The sequence below is a fragment of the Hemitrygon akajei genome, chromosome 14 (assembly GCF_048418815.1).
Source record: "Hemitrygon akajei chromosome 14, sHemAka1.3, whole genome shotgun sequence".
Taxonomy (NCBI): domain Eukaryota; kingdom Metazoa; phylum Chordata; class Chondrichthyes; order Myliobatiformes; family Dasyatidae; genus Hemitrygon; species Hemitrygon akajei.
In genome coordinates, this window is record NC_133137.1 from 16,136,399 (window position 1) to 16,159,086 (window position 22,688).

A 22,688-nucleotide genomic window follows, 5' to 3' on the forward strand; every position below is an offset into this window, starting at 1 on the left:
TACCGTGGCTAAATGCCACAAGCTGCCTAAAAACTAGTATCAATGACACACCGTCCAGTTTAGCTCTTGTGTGTCTGTCGGCGTTGGCAGTGGGAATGTTGGAGTACAATCATTTTTGCTTGGTGGATTTGCGGTAACGTTTGTCCAGTAGTTTAAGAATGGACTTTTAAGCAAGTAGATTGTTTAAAGTGGTTCAAAGGTTCATTTATTGTCAAAGTACACAACTCTGAGATTCGCCTTCTTTCGGTAGCCACTAAACAAAGAAAACCAAGGAATTTGTTCAAAGAGGAACATCGAACCCACTCCTCCCTGTACAAAAAAGAACGGCAGCACGATCACCAAACCCCGAACCCCCTCGCCTCGCACAAACAAAATCCTAACAAAACATAACTAAAGTGGTAACTGAGTTTTCAGCATTATAGTTTATTAGTACTTCTAACTATTAAAATTTTACCAATCACAGTCTTGAGTGACAGGACTGGAGAGTCTAGCGCAGCTAATTTATATCTTGTTCCAGAGGTAATGATGTAGAAGTGGCAACAGTCAGACTCTTAGTTTTTAATCAGTATTTTATAAAGAAAGACATGTAAGTAGTTTAACAAAAACAACTGATTTCTGTTTTGACTTTGATGACACTTCCAAGTTAGTTTGCCAAAATTTAAAAAAAAAATCAAAGTTAGAAGTTGAAAGTACATTCATTATCAAAGTATGTATCCATTATTTGATTTTGTTATATCCTTTTAGCTTACTGATGCCAAGAAGCTTAACCTTCAATGTCCTTGTCACACAGGAACACAAAGTGGTTGGATTGTGGTGGGATGTCTGTAGGATAGAGCTGATTGAAAGTTGATTTCAGTGAGCTTCATTCTACAAAAACAAACTTTGGAAAATTATTATTCAACTTATTCCACAGCAAAGCAAAATGGTGAAAACCTTGAAAGCTTTTGTGATGCATTTTGTGCCCTATTGAGACAGATGGAAGATCGATGTGCAATGTTTTTTAAAATTTTTTTTTATTAGTTTTTCAAAACATTTTACAAAATTAAAAACCCCAAATCCCAATGAGGAGCATTAATACAGTGCAAGATTAAGCATACAATAACAATATGCTACAAAGGAAGAGAATTTAACAAAAAAGCACCTAAATTAAAGACAAGTGAGCTTAGTGTCCTCCCCAAGCCCCACAACACAAGAAAAAAACAACTCCAGACCAACCACCACACAGTATAAAGAGTATAGGTCAGGACAGTCAAACTCCCAGACTGTGAATACACTTAGTAACAGAGGATAATAATGCCTACTACCAGAAAAAAAAGGGAACTGAAAGCAAGGGACCGAAAAGAAGAAAAAAAACAAAAAAAAACAAACCCTAGTCAAGAGGAAGGTTATGAAAGTACTCGATAAAAGGTCCCCAGACCTTATGGAACTTTAGATCCGAATTAAGAACTGAATAATGAATTTTTTCGAGGTCCAAGCAGGCTATAATGTCGTTAAGCCATTGCGCATGAGTGGGCGGGGCAACATCTCTCCATCTAAGGAGGATCAAGCGTCTCGCCAGGAGAGAGGCAAAGGATAGTATTCGGCATTTGGTCGGACCCAGACATAAATCTGTCTCGCCCCAAAAACCGAACAGAGCAATTAAGGGGTTAGGTTCTAGGTGCTGATTCAGAATACCCGATAATGTAGTGAAGACATCTTTCCAGAATTTCTCCAAGCTAGGACAGAACCAGTACGTATGGATGAGAGAGGCCACGCCCCTTTTGCATTTATCACAGAGCGGACTAATGCCAGGGTAGAATCGAGATAGTTTAGATTTAGACATATGGGCTCTATGAACAATCTTAAACTGTAAGAGGCAATGGCGAGCACAAAGGGAGGTTGAGTTAACCGATTTGAGAACTGAGTCCCAGCTCTCCTCGGATAAGGAGATATTTAAATCCTGCTCCCAGGCCATTTTAATTTTATCCACAGGGGCCCGTCGTAAGGCTGCTAGTTTATCTCGGATAATTGAAATTAAACCTTTACCTAGTGGATTAATGGATAATAAAATGGCCATTTGTATCAGATATTTTATTATGGAGTTCAAAAGGAATATTTGAGTTAATAAGAATGGAAACTCCCCTAGCTTTAGCGGCAAAGGATGAATGAAAATGCTGACCCACCCACTTTGACAGAAGCCAGGAGTTATCAAAACAACGAATATGAGTTTCTTGGAGGAAAGCAATGTCAGCTTTGAGTTGTTTAATATGTGAGAATACCTTCCTCCTTTTAACAGGGTGGTTCAGTCCCTTTACATTTCAGCTCACGAATTTAAGTGCACTAGCCATTATCAATTACTAATGCATAAAAGGCAGCAGGCATATAAAAAGTCAAGCAGTACAATAGCAGTCTGGGAGCAGAGATGTAAACATAGATTCGTAAGGTCAAAATATAAACATGTCCTAAGCAATAAAGAGATGTTGGAACTGGAAAACCCACCCCATCCGCACAACCCAAAACTAGACGGCTACCAAGACAAGTAGCTAGCTCTACCAAAAAAAATTAACCCAAACACAACTTCCAGATCTGTGTCATTAACAACAGTTCCGTATAAATACTATAGCAAATAATAACTAGTTTATGCACTAGAAAACATAACTACAGATTAGAACACCTTCTGCAGAAATATACAACTTAATACAGAGAAAATCGGAAGAAAACCAAAACTAACCTACCCGCGAAAAATTATAGAAGAATAAAGTAAGAGAAAGGGAAAAAAAAGGTAAGAAGGAAAAAGAAAAAAGAAGAGGAAGGGGAAAGTTATAAATTCAAGACAAGTATTTATCAACCATTTACAGAGAAGGGAGAGAAAAATTCAGAGATTAGAAAAAAGGGGTGAAGAAAAGAGAAAGATAAAATAAATAAATATTTAAAGCAAAGGAAAAATAAATCAGCAGTTGAACTGTGAACCGACAAACAGGGAGGCCTTCACTAAAGACTTTGAACCTCCAAAACAAGTTAGAATTAGTTGTAGAACTCTGTAGGTAAAGTTATACAAGAATAAAAATAGGTTACACACACACCAAATCCCGGGAGAGATTGTCAACAGCCCTTAAAGTTTCAATGAATAATGTCTGAGTGATTCAAGTGAATTCCGAGTCCAGAGAAAGTAATTTTACCACGAGGAGTACTTATCCACCATTTTAGGAGGTCCGATCAGATTCCGAAGATGACTGGATAGCCGGAAGACTTGCCACAAACGCTTCAGCTTCCTTTGCTGATTTGAACCACTTGAATTCCCCGGTATTAAGCTTGATTCGTAGATCAGCAGGGTTACGAAGGGAAGGTTTGAAACCACGATCAAAAAGCACTTTCATTACGCCTTTAAACTCAGCGCGCATCTTTAAGGTCTGGGGTGCAAAATCTTCCACAAAGCGAATGGTTGTATCCTGGAAAGAAAAAGAACCTCTGCGACGTGCCTCCACAATCAGACTGTGTTTTACCTGGTATTGATGGAAACACAAGATTACTGGTCGTGGGTGGGAGCCCAGAATTCCGGGGGGAACGTAAACTCTGTGTGCCCGTTTGAGCTCGGGCGGCTTCGGAAGCAAATCTTTCCCGAATAACTCACAGAGAAACTCGGCGAAAAACTTCACGGTTGGTCCCTTTTCAGTCGCCTCTGGTAATCCCAGAATTCTGATGTTACAGCGTCTACTGCGATTTTTGAGATCCACCATTTTGGAAAGAAGTTTATTAGATTTTTCTTCTAAGCTGGAACAGAGAGTCTCCAAGTATCGAACACGACTTTCTAAATCTTCAGAAGTCGAATCGATGCGAGATAAGTGTTCAGCATGTTTGTCCACTTTATCGTTGATCCAATCCAGTTTGTCTTCTAACTGTTTGAAAGTGGTTTTAAATTCCTTTAAGATTTCGTCTCGGAGCTTTCCCAGCGCAACCAGAGTCTCGTCCGACGGGGTCATAGCTTCTTTTCTCCTGGATTTAGAACTCTTGCTAGACATTGTAAGTTAGATATATTCACAGGCAAGTAAGAGATACCGAAATAATTCCTAACTAAGGTTTAAAAAATGGAGACATTTAGTGCAAAGTTAGCGACAGTAACGGAACAAAAGTTCGGAGCAGCTAAACAATCGCCATCTTACCGGAAGTCCCAGATCCGATGGTGTGCAATGTTTTTGTAATTTTTTTTCACTACTAAGAATCATGGATATAATCATAAATTGGCCCTTAACCAATTTCTAGATTTAGGTTAGTTGCTCAAAAGAATTAACGTGGCAGACAAATAAAATACACAAAGAAAGCAGCTTTCATTGCTGCTCAGAGGAACAGGACATAGAAACTGAAGCTTGTGTTTATTTTTTGCATATAGTATATTGGTATGAAGACATGTGAAGTGAAATAAAAACCAGAAGATTCTCTATTTAAAAAATGGTAGATTGGTTTATTATTGTATGTACTGAGGTACAGTGGAAACCTTACTTTGCATGCCCTTCGTATCAGTCAATCCTTAGAGCAGTGCATTGAGGTAGGACAAGGGGAAACAGTGACAGAATAGAGAATAAAGTGTTACAGAATTGGAATTGGTTTATTATTGTTACAAGTACTCAGGTAAAATAAATAAACAATGCAAAAATAGAAATTAAAAAAAAAAGTAGTGAGGTGGTGTTCATGGGTTAAATGTCCATTCAGAAATCAGATGGCAGAGGGGATGAAACTGTTCCTGAGTTGTTGAGTTTGTGCCTTCAAGCTCTTGTACGACCTTCCTGATGGTAGCAATGAGAAGAGGGCATGCCCTGGGTGATGGGGGGGGGGGGGGTTCTTAATGATGGATGCTGCCTTTTTGAGGCATCACTCCTTGAAGAGAAGGCTGCAGAGAGAATGCAGTACAGGTGCAAGATCAGAACGGTGTAGACTGTGAAGTCAAGAGTGCATCTTACTATACTAGGGAACTATTCGATGGTCTTATGACAGCAGGGTTGAAGCTGTCCTCGAGTCTGGTGGTGCCTACGTTCAGGCTTTTGTACCATTGGGAAAGAGGACAAGAGAAAGCGTCTGGGGTGAGTGGGTCATTTGATTGTGCTGGCTGATTTACTGAGACAGCAAGAGGTGTAGACAGAGTCACATTGGATAACAGGGCTCGTAGGGCACAAAACAAAATCTAAACCCTGTAAGCTGTCACTGCTTGTAAGTACCTTACAGGATTTAAAATAAAATATTCTGTTCTCAAATGAGGCAGACATCTCTGTATGAATGCCTAAATAAAGTAATTAAGAGATTTTTTTTTGATGATTTTGAGATTTGTTTCTGCATTTGCAAAGTTTGCTCACAGTTAACCGTTCCTGATATTTACAGTTTACAGTTACCGTTCTATAGATTTGCTGAGTACGCCCACAGAATAAAGAATCTCAGGGTTGTGTGTGGCGATGTGTACGTGCTCTGATAACAAATTTTACTTTGAACTTTGAGGCATGTCAGTCAAAGCAGGAATGCTGGCGCAGTCAAAATCGGTGGCACGGTGGGGAAAAATGAGAAGCAGGTCAGACTTCACTGACAGCAATCAGTGAAATTCTGGAGAAGAAGTAAACAACATCCTTTGTGGAGACCAACATTACAAAAAGTTAAGATGGGCAAGACCTTTTCCATTATGTTGGTAGGAGAAAAACACACCTGCAATTGTTGGTTGACCAGAAGCATTAATGATAATTGATAGAAGGTGCAACATAAGATACTACAGCACAATACAGGCTCTTCGGCCCACAATCTTGTGCCGATCTTTTAACCTATTCCAAGGTCAATCTGACCCTTCTCTCCTACGTAATCCTCCACTTTTCCATCCTCCATGTGCCTGTCTTAAGCTTCTTGAATGTCCCTGATGTACTAGATTTTCAATTTGGTTAGTGATCTGGGTAAAACCAAATCAGAATAATTCTTTTATGCCTGAAATTATTTGTTGAGAATAACACGCTGATACAGTTCCCATCCTGGGAAATCACAAATTAGTTGAAGACATGTACAATACTGTGTATTATGTCTTTTCTGTTACCAAACAACACTTAATACCACTGAGCTAATACACAGCTAGGTACTCTTATTGCTGTTTCCAACCACCTTCCTATTTTAACCAGTATACAGAAATATGCAAAAGTCTTAGGAACCCTAGCTAAGACTTTTGCACAGTGCTGTACATAGATGCTGAGGTTCAGAAGCTTTATGGTACATGTACATCTGAGACGGTTGCTTATGTGGTACTGCTCACAAAGCTCAGCCAGTTGAATCTGTGGAATTCACAGACGCTGTAGAGGTATGTTTAAGGCGGAGGTTGATGGGTTCTTGATTAGTAAAGGTGTCAAAGGGAGAAGGCAGGATTTATCGGTGAGGTTGTAGACTCATTTTGGGGCTTTGAGGTTCATGCTGCGTGGTTTCCAGAATTCTGGTTCTTTTTTTATTGCTGTTTTTGAGAGTTTGATCAGGGCAATCAAAGCGGACTGGAGCGCTTCGGCTAAGAATGGCCCCGTGATCTGCATCGGCCAGAGCTGAACCAAACATGATGTTTGATGTTCTATGTGTTGTTCTTGCTGTTTCCACAATTTGTTCTTTTTTTCCTGCGCGTTGGGTGTTTGGTGTTTTCTTGAACAGGTTCCGCAGGGTTTCTTTGTTTCGTGGCTGCCTACGGGAGGAAAAACTAACAGTTGTATTCTGCATACATACTTCAATAATAAATACACTTTGAATCTTTGATAGGGTTAATAGGTCAGCCATGATGGACTCGATGGGCTGGATGGCCTAATTCTTCATGGTCTTATGGCAAACATCTAGGAAACTTTATCAGTGAGATCTTGATCAAGTTTTAGAGATTTTTATCTTGATTATTTATAGATTAATCAAGATGGTCAGGGTTGGTAAATCGGGAAAATTACGAAAGTTCAGATTTGGTAGCACAAAGAACATGGCATAAGTTCCACAATAATTCTAAATGTTGGCATATCCATTGACTAGAGTCTGCACAGATATGCAAAATGCTCAGCTGCTTGAGGGGAAAATCGTAACACATGTTAATTGCTAACTTTCGCCATCTCACCACAGCTTTTACATTTTAAAGCAGTATTCTCTTTCAAAGTAATGTGATGTATTGCCTTCAGGCAGATTGATTTTCAGCCTCCATGAGCTGAGAAACATTTTTCAAAGTCACAGATCTGACTAAAAGCTTGATACTTTAAGGCAAGTTTGATTGTGTAGTTTATAATATGTGGCAAAGGTTGTCCCTTGTTCCCTTCTGACATTTTAGCTCCTTTGATGACAAACAAACACAGAAGTGAAGTAAAAAGCAGCAAAGCCTGACTTTCCATACAATGGAATATTCTTCTTAAGAAATGTTTCTTACCATAAAATGGCAGCAACACTGGGTAAAACATGTCTAGTTTCTTTGCGTACAGAACTGCAGTCTCTTTCTACTTTTAAGTTAGAACCCACATTTCATCAGTAGAGGAGATAAAAGAGTCTGTAGTTGCTTAAAATTGGAGGGGGAAATCAATCTGGTGGAGGAACTCCCACTTTAAGCTGAAAGGCGGATCATTCATTTGCTTCCATAGATAGTGTTTGACCTGCTGAGTTCCTCCAGCAGTTTGCTTTTTGACCAGCAGAGGGCAGTCTAATCCTGTTTACCAACTGAGCACGTAGCAAAAGTAACATTGGTACAGCATTTTCAAGGCATCGTGACATTATGAAGAGTTCAGAACCTAAAAGCATTCCACACTCATTTACAGGACTCAGAAATTACTGGGAAAACATTCCTGCATTAAGCTTTAATCATTTATCCCTTGAGCATAAACTGGGGAACATTAGGGAAAAAAACAGTAATTTAACATGAGCCCTGCTGAGAGTTTCTGGATTTTATTGCACAGTGTGTCTTAAAAGTACCTGGAATGCTTGGAACAAATGCAAATATGAAATGGTGCCAAACTGAATGGGAAGCAGGCTGTTAGGGGCATCTATAGGAGTGTGGAGCGGCAGATCCCAGAGTCAGTTGGATTTTATACAGCAGTTTTAAAAAGTGAACGGGACTTGTCTGTGCAGTGGGAGATTGCTTAGGTTAATAGTAACTTAGCAGCAACCAATAAGAAGGGAGGTTTAAGCAGAGTGGCCATTATTGGAGCGGGCAGTGTTAGAATGGCCAGGCTTGGGTGAGAACAGGCAAAGGCTAGAACTTAAGTTTGAGAAGTTGGAGGTATATAACAAGTGGAGGCAGGGTGGTAGTTCAGGCAGTGGAATGCTTCTCCTGTGAGGTGTGAGATTTCAGAGCACCTACATCTGTAGGAAGGGTGCACCTACATCTTCAGCTCCTGAACTGGAGATGGAGCTGGCTGTGCTCGTGGCCGCCCACAAAGCTGAAAACTTCATCGGTGACACTTTTGCTGAGGTTGTAGCACCCAGGGTGCAGGCTTTAGAAAGTAGATGGGTGACCACCGGGCAAAGTAGGTATGCAGTGTTCCCCTGTGGCTGTTGCCCTTAGCATGCCCCTTTGGAAACTATGGCAGGGAATGACTTACCAGGGCACAGCAGCAGCCAGGCCAGTGGCTTTGTGGCTGCCTCAGAGGCTCAGTAGAGAAGAGTAAAGTTGGGCAGAACGGTAGTGATAGGAAATGCGAGAGGGCAATGGACAAGAGGTTAAGAGAAGTCAGGATGGTGGGTTCTAGGGTCCAAGATATCTCAGAGCAGCTGCAGGAGATTCTCAAGAGGGAGGTGAGCAGCCTTGGCACAATTGTCATGGGTAGAAAGAGGGAAAAGAGGTCCTGTGCAGTGAGTACAGGGAGTTAGGGAAGAGGCTGAAGAACAGAGCCTCCAAGGTAGTAATCTCTGGATTACATCTCTTGCCATATGCTGATCCTGCAGGGCAGGAATAGGATGATGATACAAATGAGTGGTCGAGGAAGCGGTACAGCAGGCAGGATATCAGATTTCTGAATCATTGGGATTTCTTCTGGGGGAGGTATGACCTGTACAAAAAGGACAGGTTATAGCTGAACCTGGGGACCAATAACCTTGCTTGCGGTTTGCTAGAGCTTTTGGGGAGGGTTTCAAATAAGTTGGCAGGGGATGGGAACTGGAGGGACAGGGCTGAGTCGATGCAGTGTACACTGAGACTCTGAGGGAGGACAGGCAGATGAAAAGGCAAAGTTGGAGTCAGTGGGATGAACTGAAGCGTAACATGGAGTCGGAATCGAAAAAGGTGATGAAGACAGGACTGAAGGTGTTACATTTGAATGCACGCACTCCACGGAGCAAGGTAGATGAACTTGTAGCGCAGTTGCGTATTGACAGTTATGTCGTCGTGGCTGAATGAAGCTCATAGCTTGGAGCAAAGCACATGAAGGGATAGGCAGGTAGGTAGAGGGAGTGGGGTGGCCGTGTTGCTAAAAATGAAATCAACTCCTCAGAAAGAGGATTGGAAGACGTAGCATCCTTATGGGTAGAGTTAAGAAACTGCAAGGGTAAAAGGATCCCGGACAGTACCCAGGATTCAGCGGGAAATAAAAAAGGGATGTGATAAGGGGACTGGTAGGGTAATCATGGGGTATTTCAATATGCAGGTCGATGGGAAAATCAGATGGGTGCTGAGAGGGAATTTGTAGAATGCCTACGAAATGGCTTTTTAGAGCAGCTTGTGGTTAAGGCTGCTAGGGGAAAAGCAATTCTAGATTGGGTATTGTGCAATGAACCAAATTTGATTAGGGAGCTTAAGGTAAAGAAACCCTAAAGAGGCAGTGGTCATAATATGACAGAATTCACCCGGCATTTTGAGAGGGAAAAGGTAAAATCAGATGTTTCTGTATTACCATGGAGTTAAGGGAATGACTGAGTTTTGAGAGAGGAGCTGGCTGAAGTTGAGTGGAGAGGATTGCATCAGGGATGACAGCAGAACAGCAATGGCTGGAGTTTCTGGGAGCAATTCGGAAGGTGCAGGATTGATATGTCCCAAAGATGAAGTGTTCAATAGGGAGGATGAGGCAGCCATGGCCGACAAGGGAAGTCAATGATAGCATAAAAGCAAAAGAGAGGGCATACAATATAGCAAAAAATTGGTGGGTAGTTAGAAGATTGGAAAGCTTTTAAAAACCAACAGAAGGCAACTAAAAAACCACAAGGAGAGAAAATATTAAATGTGAAGGTAAGCTAGCCAATAATATCAAAGAGGATATCAAATGTATTTTTTTCAGATATAAGGCATTGGTCAGATTGCACTTGGGGTATGAGGAGCATTTGATGGCTCTGGGCCTTAGAAAAATGGGGGGGGGGGGAGGATCTCACTGATATCGAATATCGAAAGGCCGAGGTGGGGGTGGAGAGGATGTTTCCTATAGTGGGTGAATTGAGGACCAGAGGGCACAGCCTTAGAATAGCAACTTCCAAAATCTGGGGTTAAGAGGGCAATGGATCAGCCATGATGAAATGGCAGAGCAGGCTCGATGGGCAGAATGGCCTAATTCTGCTCCTCTGTCTTAAGGCCTGCAAGCAGGATAAAAGATAAATAACTGCTGTCGCCATCTGTAGAATGAGAAACGATTAATATATTGGGCCAGAGACCTATCCTTGGAAGTGCGAATGATAAAAAGGTCATTTCTGATGAAGGATCTTTTTCCTGCATTTACTACTTTTATTTCCAGTTTTCAGCGTGTGGCTTTTTTCACTCGTGTTATGCCTGAGTTGGAGTGGGAAATTTTCAGTCATTCAGAAATATATAACAATTAATTTCCTCTGGGTCCTGCTGCCTTTAACAGTTGTCTCCAAGTTATGACACTGTTTCTGGTTTTAACTGTAACTGACATTAACATCACTAATGAGGTCCGTCTCAGGGAAGCAATAGGCCAGTCGGAATTAGAAAAGGTCAAATGTGTTAATTATTTATCTTTCACTCAGAGTGAAGACATTGTGTTACTCAAGTAATCTTTGTTTATGTTTGGATAATGCAGTGCAGTAATTTTAGTGTCATTAGCAAATCTGCCGAGCTGGTGACCATTTGTGGGATCCAAACAGTTAATGTAAATTTGCCCTCCTATCCCCAGGCTTTCAAACCGTTGTGAGACTCGGTTTAACATTTCCTCTTGAATATCTTCCACAAAGGTTCATACCCTGGCTCTAGCCTTCAGTTAATTAGACAACTTCTGTGTAGAACTTTAACAAGGGAATCTGAAGTCATAAGCAGGCGAATGAAATACCACAGTAGCAACCTGATGAAGCCAAGGAGGTACTGTAAACTGGACTGGATTTAACCCTTCTTGATGCGTGCCTACATTTACTATTAGAGAGGTATTGCTACAGACTGTGCTGAAGACTAGGTTGCACCATATTACTTGATAGGTGATTGAGCCTCCTAGTTTCTTCTTGTCTGTTAATAACCACAGAATTATACAGCATGGAAGTGGGCTCATCAATCCAAATTTGTCCCTGCTGACCAAGTTGCCTACCTGAGCTAGTCCCATTTGCCTGCGTTTGCCTATTTCCTCTAAACTTCTCTGACCCCTGTACCCATCTAAATATCTCACGAGCAATGCTCTATCTAATTTGTAATGACCAGCGCATGCAAAAATCTTGTGGCTGTGGAGTTTTTTTTTTGTCCGGTGACAATAGCATGTGTGTACTGCATAATTTTTTTCAATAAAAATGGTATAAATAAACCAGTTCTAAAATCTGCAGGCAGATCATTGCAAACTCCACATTGCCAACACCATCCTCGTAAGAAACTGGAAAAGGAAATGTGATTGTGTACGATTGTGAAATATACTTAATGTGCCAATGACGTAGAGAGAGACAACCTTTGGAGCGCAGTTTAGTTCCTTTGTGCAGTACTAGTAAAAGATGTGTGCACACGCACACGTGCACACCTTCGAGGAAACAGTATAATTATACCCACATCGACCTCTTCCTCTGGCAGCTTATTTCAGAAATCGACAACTTTCTGCGTAGAAATGTTGTACCCTGGGTCACGTTTAACTCTTTCTCCTCTCATCTAAATCTTTGCCATCCCCTACCTTGGGGAGAAAGACTGTGTCTATCCATTTTATCTATGCCCCTCGTGAATTTATGTACGTCTTTAAGGTCACCCCTCAGTCTCCTACATTCCAGGGCTATAAGCCCAGTCTACCTAGGCTTCCCATACGACTCAAACCCACTGGTCCCAGTGGCATCTTATGAACCTTTTCTTCACCCATTTCAGCTGAGTGACCTTCTTACTTCCTTCTTGTTGCTCGGCAGCCGACACTGCACACAGTTCTCCAACACCCTGTATAGTGATAATATGGTGACTCAGCGGCTGTACTCCTTGTCCTGACTAATGAAGGGCTGGCCTGCCAGATGCTTTCTTCACCACCTTGTCTACCGATGTCACCATTTTCAGGAAGTCATGTACTTGCACCCCCATGTCTTTCTGCTCTATAACATTCTCCAAGGCTCTGCTGTTTGCAGCGTCAGTCCTGCCTTGCTTTTGCGATAGTTTGCACTTATCTGAGCTGACTTGTACCATGAGGTTTGTTCTCCAACTTCTAGGCCAACCCAGTGCCCAGTGATACCTCCAAGACCTTGGCAGCCCATCATAAATTCCTTCCCTACTTTGTTTTCTCATCTGCACTACTTAATGGCCAGTGTTGCCCGTTACTGGCAATAGCTGAAGCACGTTACTGGTTTTGTGATGGTCTCTGAACTGAAGGTAATAGGAAAAGTGTCCGTGACTACTCCAGTCAAGTTTAGTATGTCCTTTTCATTATCATATATTAGCCAGCAGTCTGTTAATCTTGCTGTGTACTTGGCTTTGAAAGTGGAAAAGTATAAAAATTAAATACGACCCTCATCTATCCCTGAACTCAAGGCTAAGCCTAAATTATTTATTTCAGTTCCTTAAGTGGGTCTTGAACCACAACCTTCCGGCTCTGGGGTAAGCAGGACATCAGTCAAGTTGACATCAGAAATGAACTCCAGTTGTGTCTGTATCTGTTTTCTATTAAGTAGGTTATGTTGGTTTGCTATATCCCATTACATTAAATGTTTCAGACATTACATATTCTCAGGCAGCCCAGTTAAGTTTTCACATCTGTTTTGGTGTCTGCAAATAGCAAACATCTTTGGGATTTATCTTTCTTCTTATTAAAAGTTATAAAATTCTAAAGCTGTCTTTTTTTTTGCAAAGAACATCCAGATTAAATGAGGCCATTGATTCTTAATTTTGGCCTCATTGAGAAGAAATTACCTAAATGCGACTCTCTTGAATGGTTTGTCATAATTTAACAGAAGTTTACAAAATATAGAACAGCGTATAATGTTGAAGATATTTCACTCTGCACATATTTTGGATATCCTTTTGCAAGTACGTTTGCATTCTTGCATTTGAACAAGCAACCAAATAGTTTTGGTTATACACGGCAGAATGGTCTTCTGTCATTAGAAATGATTGATACACTATATTTTCAGCCAATATAGAAGAATAGCTTGACTGAACAGCCAGTTCTTGTTTCAATATCCAAGGCATCATTTAAAAAGAAGCTGCACCACCATTTCATACTTTAGATAATTTATTCACAATGTAATTTCTTGGGTTATACATTTTAAACTGCATCTTGGTAAAGTTCATAGAAAAACATTATAAGAAAGATTAATCTTTGCTTCAGTTCAGTTCCTGATTGTGACATTTCCTAACTACAAAACCATAACCTGCCACCTTAATGTAAATGTGGAGTGAAGCTACATTGATCAAAGGATAGAATTTATTGCCAAATCCACAATTATAACTTCCTTGCGCTTCAGAGTCGGGTTTATTCTCACTGACATTTGTCATGAAATTTCCTGTTTTGTGACAGCAGCATTATGCAAGATGTAGGATATTACCATAAGTTACAATAAACAAAAAAAAGCAAAACAGGAATAGTGAGGTAGTGCTCGTGGGTTCATGAGCCATTCAGAAATGAGACGGCGGACGGGAACAAGCTGCTCCTTAAAAGTTGAATGTGGGTCTTCATGCTCCTGCACCTCCTACCTGACGGCAGTAATGAGAAAAGGGCAGGTCCCAGATGGTGACGATGGATATCGTCGTCTTAGGGTACCACCATTTGCAGATGATCTTCAATAGTGGGCAGGCTTGTGCCCGTGATGGAGCTGGCTGAGTCGACAATCCTCTGAAGCCTCTTGTGTTCCTGTGCATTGGCTCCTGCACACCAGACAGTGATACAGCTAGTCAGAATGCTCCCACGAAACACTCGCCGCCTGCCTGCTCTATGTTGAATTTTGGGTATCCTTAACTTTTAAGCTCCTGTCAGAAATAAGTTCTTCAACCCCCATTCTTGGCAAGTAAGAATCAATACATGGCTTTTGATAAATTGGCAACCATTTAGTTGGGTCACAGGGTAAAGCTATTATTGGAACATGTAATGTGATGATAACTCAGCACATGTTCTATGGATTGTACAAATAAGATCCCTTATACTAAAGGAAGGGAACCTTAATGACATCTTTTATTTAGTTTTTCAAGAAGGGAATCCAAATATTTTGATATTCTACAGCAGCGACTAATATTGTACTTTCAGCTTTAGTAAAAATGTCCAGCTAAGTACTGCAGCCCAGTAGCCATAATCAAATAAAGCAATTTGTGTGTTAATATTTATTCCTGTTTGTTTCTTCTCCTCTTCCTCAGAATTACTATACTGGGGACTGGTGCAAAATGGCTGGCTGTTCTAGAAGAAAAAAATCTGAAGCCAGGTAATACTTGTTAATATTGATATCTGTTATGATGTGAACAAAGTCACCAGAGAGATACTGAAGCTAGTGTATATAAAGTGTTTTATTGAACAAAAACGAGCAATGAGCGTCATATTGTGACACTCTTGGAAGCAGAGGCCAGCTTGACCCAGTATTACATGAAATTTTATATGCTAAATATCAAAGGTAACAGTACAACAATTCTATTGTTGCAGTGTATCTGCAGTGCTTCCTTTGAATTACATATAGTTTTCAAAGACCTCAACATTCCAGACACCCAAAATAAATGTTAATCAGCGTTGTCTGGTTTGCAGTCAACTCTAGTCCACACCTCCATGGGTACTATTGTTCAGGGCTGCATTTAAAATCCAAACTACAATCCACATTCAGGTCTGAAGATTGGTTGCTGGTGAAATTAATATTTGCTATATACCCTATTTCCAGAAAACGCTGTAACATCTAAGAAAAAATGTTCAGCTTGCTTTAATAACTTTGCTTATGTATTCTTAATTGGGGTGTTCAAATCCCATATCATATCAATAACATATCACAAATCACAATTTGCAGCTCTAATTTATGAATTTGCAGTTTGTTAGTGTATTATTGTGGAATCTCCGCTGTTCTGTCTTATAGATGCCTGGATTAGCCCACAATTGCACAGAAATGTTATAATATATATTACACATACATGCATTTTCTCATTAAAATTGGTTTAGTCCATTTTAGATTGCACTGTCACGTAATGATCATTAGGAAATCGGGTGGACAATTCCATAGCATTCACCCAGTCATGGTGTCATGTGACAACACAACAGCATTCATGAACCTAATCAGGAGATGCACAGCACTTGCTCCTTGCCGTGCTAATTGATAGTGGAGCTTAGGGGACAGTTTGATGAGGAGTTATCACTAATGGAGGGGAAAAGGAGCCCATTATAGAGGGTGCAGGAGTGCGACTGCAATAAAAGTCACTGCATTTCCTTGCTTCACTTTTCAATGGCCCGCAGAATGCCACGTAATGCACTGGATTTCCCTTGACTGACCATTGTTTCGTTGTTGAGCTGCGTGCAGGGACCACTGACCCTTGATTGGCCTACAATTTGCGGCACAGTGCTGAATCAAGCTGTAGTGTCTCATGTGGTATGCTCAGGAGGGCACCCCCTCCAACCCCACCCTCCCGCCTTCATGGCAGCTCTGCAAGCTACCGCTGATGTGCTCTGCAATGGACTGCGTGCCAACGACCAGGCAGCCACAAGCTCTGCAGACGTCTGTCATTGGGAAGCTCTTGCTCCTCGTATGGGCGTCAGTGCTACGTGATTGAAGGCTGAACTTCAAATTTTATGCAGAAACCTTCCCTAGCCTTTTAGCAACAGTTCAGCACGGATCTCGACGCTGCCTCTGTTAAAATCAAACAGCACAAATGCTTTTATTCTGTCAGTTCTTAGAACATTTGGGAGTCTTTTCAAATTGTTTGCTTTCAAAGATCAGTGGTTAGCCAATCACTTCTAAGACTACAAAGAATCACGAGAGTAGGCATACCTACTTCAAAGCAGGAGAAATATTGCAAACAAAGGCCTTGATGCTCAAACATGACGAATTGTTTTAAGTCAGAATTATTTTGATTTATTAATAATAATGGATGTGCGTGGTTGATCATGAAGCCTTGAAGTTCCCAATATGACCCTGAGCAATTAGAGAAAAATTGGGCCAAACCTGCCATGACTAGTAATGAATTAAAAATAGTTAGGAATTTCTCGATCTATTCAGTATTATTATACAATGTGGACTTTATTTGTTTGATAGAGGAATTTATATATCCATGTTATAATGTTGAACAGATGGAAGTCCTGCCGCCTGGATCTCATAAAGTTCATTAGAACTTTACTACAATTCTTGATTCTAAAATGGGTGGGTCCCAGCCTGGGGTCCACGGATCCCTTGCTTAATGGTATTGGTCCATTGCATTAAGTGTGCTCTAAAGTGTGATTAAAGACTTGCTGAACCTTTTATTTCTAGATGGCTTAATTGTACTTGAATCTTAATACTGAAGGCAATTGCTGTGCCACTTCTGATTGTCAATTTAAGGACACAAATTAGTTATGAGAAAGCTGTGGAAGAAGTCAAGTTATAGTTAATGAAGTTGCTCACAAGACAATGAGTAAATATCACTGAAAATTTAAAATTCTAATATTTCTGCAGCAACGTATGCCCTATAAGTATGTATCATTTGTAAGTGTTACTTCTCATGCGAATGTTAATAGTCCAATCTGAAATTAACATTTTAATCAACATTTCCTCCTTCGAGGTGAAACTCACAGTCTACAGACATTACACACTCTCCTGTCAACTGGATCCCCTCTCAAACCGTTGACGTATGATTATGTCTACAAGCACATCAAAAGTAATATCCTGTTGGGCTCAATCACAGGTGAGATTTCAGACAATCAGTGTCGTATTTATATTAGACAGACCATTTGTAACCATGCTCTATTATGTGATGCAGCTCAGGTCTCAAATGTATTTCATCCTTGAAGTAACATCCTCATCAAGGCAAGAACACTGATACAGAAGTTCATGATTGGAATACTAATTTAATGTGGCATTCTGTCATGCATAGCAATGTGTTCGACAAAGCAAAGATTGATGACCAAGTCCTATTTTTCAATAAGTTCATAACTTAAGTTACACAACCAGAGAGACACTTTGAGGAGGAATCAAGGGACATTTTATCATCAAGATGTCCCTTGTTGTAACAACTGGAACGATTCTTCTTCTTTTTGGGGATAGGAGGAAAGAAAATCTGTAGAGCCAATGACGCTAATATATTCCCAAGTGAGTTGATTTTTAGTGAGGTTTGTATATTTTGTAGGGAACATCAGTGTATTTTAGTGAGATAAATCTTTTAGAAAGAGATGAATGGTATATTTAGGTACTTTAGTCACAATATAGCAATATGGTAGTTTGAAACCAAATTTGCAGGTTCCCAACTTTTTTTATATTTCTCTTGTCAATCCACATCTGGTCTTCCCTTGATGAGGACGACCAGAGAAAACTGCAGATGGCAAACTGCCATTCAAAGTGAAATCTTTTACATGGATTTAGAAAAGATGTCCTTCTGGTAAGAAGGAAAGGTTTAATCGTGCTTCATCAGCTGATTTGATGAAATGATGATGTGGGTAGGCATAAGGAGGGAGAAAATGCAAAGTTTTGTACATTCGGTTTTTGTTTGGGCGAATAATTTATTCTCATGTCAATTTGGAAGTCAGCCAAATAATGTATTCTGATTGAAAAGTGTTGAAAATTAAAGTCTTGGCAGAATCACATTGTGACTTTCTTTCATGAGTTTTGCACAGCTTATTGTTTATCGGCTTGATGAAAATTTGTATATTAACTAACGTTTGCAGTAATTTGGTGAATATTGTTGTCACTAGTGATCGTTAATATCCATTTCTTGTAATCCAATGGCCAAGCTTTCAATTTTTCTTGCTTTGCATCCTGAAATTGATAATTGAAAGCTACTGCTGGGATTCCACTACTTTTGAAGGGGAATAAATTTCCACAATCTTCAAGAGAATTAAACTGATACTATACTAGACATTCAGTGACCACTTTATCAGGCACCTCCTGTACCTTATAAAGTGACCACTGAGTGTATGTTCGTGGTCTTCTGATGTTGTAGTTCACTTTCAAGATTTGACGCGTTGTGCCTACAGAATTGCCGCTCACTGGACTTTTTTCCCCTCACCATTCTCTGTAAAATCTAGAGCAGGGGTTCCCAACCTGGGGTCCATGGACCCCTTGCTTAATGGTTTTGGTCCATGGCATTGAAAAAAGAAGTTGGGAACCCCTGCTCTAGAGACTGTTGTGCATGAAAATCCCAGGAGATCAGCAGTTGCTGAGATACTCAAACCACCCCATCTGGCACCAACAAAGTCACTTGGATCCTATTTCTTCCCATTCTGATGTTTGGTCTGCAGTTAAACCTCTTGACCATGTCTGCATGCTTTTATGCATTGAGTTGATTTGCTGATTAGATATTTGCACGAACAATCAGGTCTACAAGGGTACCTAATAAAGTGGTCATTGGGTGTATCTTGTCAATAGATTACTGAATCTCTGTACATTGGAACTAAGGGTTTCCTATTGTTATTATATTTCATATTTAATATTTCCCCAGTAGGTCAAATTTTCAGTGAAAGTAATCACTGTTTACACGTGTTTATTAAGGCATTTCTTGTAGCTCTTTGTCTTTGTTTTTGTGACAAGGGGAAATATACAGTGCCTTGTTCTGAAATAGAAACCATTAGATGTTCATGTTCAGCTGAGAGTTTGGAACGAACATGTGACATTGTATCAGCAGAAGTACTTTGAAGAGAATGGCATCTGTTCCTTTGTATTGAAGCTTCATCTTGCTTCAGCTTCATCAGTCAGATAGAAGGTTGAAGTCAATGTTTCATGAAAGATTAAAAATCAACCAAGTTTCAGATAACATTTCAAGTAATATTGATCAAACTTCAGAAGAATGCCATGCAATCAATACACCCTTTTTTAATTAGAGCATAAGCTCTAAAAGAACACTGAGTAAGCCTTAAACTTTTTGCAAAGATTTTTAACTATCTGTTTGCATTCTGATTCTAGATTTTTAAACATATTCTGTACATTAGGTTATTTCACAAGAATCCTGTCAGAGAAAAGAACTCCCAGACCGCATTCTCTAAATGAATACCTGTATTGAAGAAGAGTCCTTGAATAGTGAGATGTCAACTTTGTCTGTAGAACAACTGGAGATATACCTAAGTTGTTTTCTCAAGATTAGTTTAATGCCTGCTTACTCACAGAGGAGAACCAAGAATGATGTTTCACCTACCATTCACCTTGTTGGAGCTTGTCAGCTTAATCTTGATTGATTGCCCTTGTTGAGGTTATGGATTTGAATTTCACTTCAGAAGTTTAAACACGAGGTGGAGTCCCCAATGCCATATGAAGGGACATTGCATTCTTGGAGGAGTCATCTTTTAAATCAAAGCCCTTTTTACCAGTTACAATTGGATCTAAGGTATCCATGATATTAACTTGAAAATTGAGGTCTTCATGTGGTTTCCCTGATCAATATTTATTCTCCAACCAACCTTCCTGGAGAACAGATTACTTTGTTGTATTTCATTAGGATTTTGAGGAGATTTGGTTTGTCATTGAAAGCATTCAAACTTCTACAGATGTACAGTGGAGAGCATTCTGACTGGCTGCGTCACCGTCCGGTCTGGGAGTGGGGGGTGTCTGCTGCAAGGCATCGAAGTAAGCTGCAGAGAGTTATAAACTTAGTCAGCTTCACCATGGGCACTAACTCCCAAAGTATCCAAGACATCTTCAAGGAGCAGTGCCTCAGAAAAGCAGCGTCCATAATTAAGGACCCCCACCCACCCAGGACATGCCCTCTTCTCATTGTTACCATCAGGAAGGAGGTACAGAAGTCTGAAGGCACACACCCAGTGATTCAGGAACAGCTTCTTCCCCTCTGCCATCTGATTTCTAACTAGACCTTGAACCAATGAGCACTTTTTTCCTGTTTTTGCACTATTTTAAATTGAACTGTTTAATATACATGTACTTACTGCAATTGTTTTTTTTTTCCCCTGTACTTATCATGTCCTGCTTCTGCTAAATTTACAAATTTCACAACATATGCTGGTGATGTTAAACCTGACTTTGATTCTGTTATTAATTTGCCGTGTGGGAACTTTGTATAAGCTCTCACCTTACAACAAAGATCGCTGTTCAGAAGTATTTTGTTGACTGTACTGTGGTCTAGGATGCCGTGGAAGTCAAGCACCACCTCAGGCAGAAAGTAGCAGAGACTTGGGGTAATCAGGGTGGTGATTTGAATCTATTTTTAGACTCTGTATTTCTTTTAATCTGGGCTGAATTCTCATCTAAGTTAAGGGAAAATCTGATCATTCAGGATGGTACTGTTAAGTGCAGTTGATTTTATTTTTGCCTTGCATTATAGATTAACATTAGGCAATGAATTGATTTGCCATTTGAAAATGTGTGCTGTAATCACCTTTACCAACTCCCCAGAACCTTTAGCTAGGCTTGGTTCTCAGGAAAGTTAGTGACCATTTCTGATCTCCTTGGGCAATGGGTCCATGGAAGTCCTTTTCTATAGTTGAAGAGAGCACTTATGCTGTAGTTAACATTATTCAAAGCCAGTGTCTTCCTACAGAAATCGTACCTACCAGAAGCAAAATCAGAACGTTCTATATGGAAAATCAAATGATGCAGATACAGGACAGTGTGGATAAGGATCTAAATATCAAAGGATACATGGCATATAGGAAGGTCAGGAAGTTGGGCGAAAGTGGGGATTGGCTCTTTAACTAACAATGGTCTTGGCACCGAAGAGGGTGATGAGTGAAATTCAGGAAATCAAAAAGTAGAAGCAGTTTTGGTAGTGATGAAAATTAACAAAGACAAATAGTTACAATAGAGGGTGCAGGTAACATCGCAGAAATAGGTGCAAACTGAGAACTGGAGGGGAGGAAGGAACTTGGGAAAAGTGCAATCATGAGGAAGTGCTTAGCAAACTGATGGGGCTGTGGGTGATGGTAGATGCATCAGTTTTCCTTTTTGAAGGATCCTTAGATTTGGGGAAAGTCCCATTGGATAGAAACAGTGGAAAATGACACCTTTGTTGAAAAAGGGGGGAAGGAGAGAGCAGGGGAGAGCCTGAAGGCCAATTACCTATATGCCTGTCAAAGGGAAACTGTTCAAAGCTATTACCAAAGGTGGAAATGGAAAACAACTTTATAAGTTCACAGTAATAAGGCAAAGCCAATGTGGTCTTGTGAGAGAGATCATATTTAGCCAGTCTTTTTTTTTTGTAATTTTTTTAAACTAAAGTTCATCATCAAACAAACATTTCCATAAGATGTATTTCAGATATTGTACTTATATATCATATAATCATATATATCACAAATCTCCATGAAGTATTTATCTGAGGTATACACTTATAGAAAAGAGTGGAAAGAAAAAACAAGCAAAAGGAAAGAACTATGTACAAGTAGGGAGTGATCTTTTTTTACAACAGATTCATTGATTTGTGAGAATAAAATCAGGCCTATGAGGCATTATGTAGTTAAACCATTTTTCCCAGTATGAATCAAATTGTTCCAGCTTATGATTAACAGATGCTGTTATCTTCTCCATTTTGTAAATGTCCATTGTAATTTCCATCCATGTATTTAAAGTTGGGCTCTCCTGTGATAACCATTTCCTAGTAAGAGTCTTTTTACCAGCCACTAACAGTATATTCATTAAATATTTCTCTTTTCAACCATTTTTGAGGTATATATCCAAAATATATGGTCTTACTCTCTAAGGGTATTTCACATTTAAAGATGTCTTGTAGGGCATTGTGTATCCCCCTCCAATAGTTTTTGATAACAGGGCAGTCCCAAAAAAATATGATAATGATTTGCATATTTAGCCAGTTTAATACAGCTTTTAAAAGATGTAACTTCTAATGTGCATTAGGGGATATCAGTGGATATACTTAGATTTCCAGAAGACATTTAAGATTGTGCTGCATTAAAGCTTATTTCTGAAAATAAACCTTTCCAAAGTCTAGAGATCTTTTGAGAATTAAAAACGATGCATCAATTATCTCAGTTAAGAATAAGGTCCAACCAACTCTCATTTGTAATATACTGTGTATGTAAAAGATTTGGATGAAAATATAAGTGGTTTGATTAGTAATTTTGCAGATGATGTGAGAATTGGTGGAGTTGTGGATATTCAGCAGGGTTGCAAAAGGATACAGCCGGATGTAGACTAAATGGAAATGGCATACGGAGTCCTGTAGGTGTGAAGTGATGTAAGAGTAACTGGCAGGACCATTAGAAACAGTGCTGTACAGAATGATCTTGGGGTACCATTTCACAGTTGAAAGT

The 22,688-nt window shown here is 39.9% G+C and overlaps 1 protein-coding gene across 1 annotated transcript in view; it reads left to right on the forward strand.

Moving 5' to 3' along the window:
• aacs (acetoacetyl-CoA synthetase) overlaps positions 1-22,688 on the forward strand; it is a 152,812-nt gene that overhangs the window by 93,012 nt on the left and 37,112 nt on the right. The window contains exons 11-12 of the mRNA XM_073065526.1: positions 14,672-14,736; positions 17,042-17,164. Of these exons, the coding sequence (XP_072921627.1) occupies positions 14,672-14,736; positions 17,042-17,164 (188 nt within the window). The remainder of the gene's footprint in view (positions 1-14,671; positions 14,737-17,041; positions 17,165-22,688) is intronic.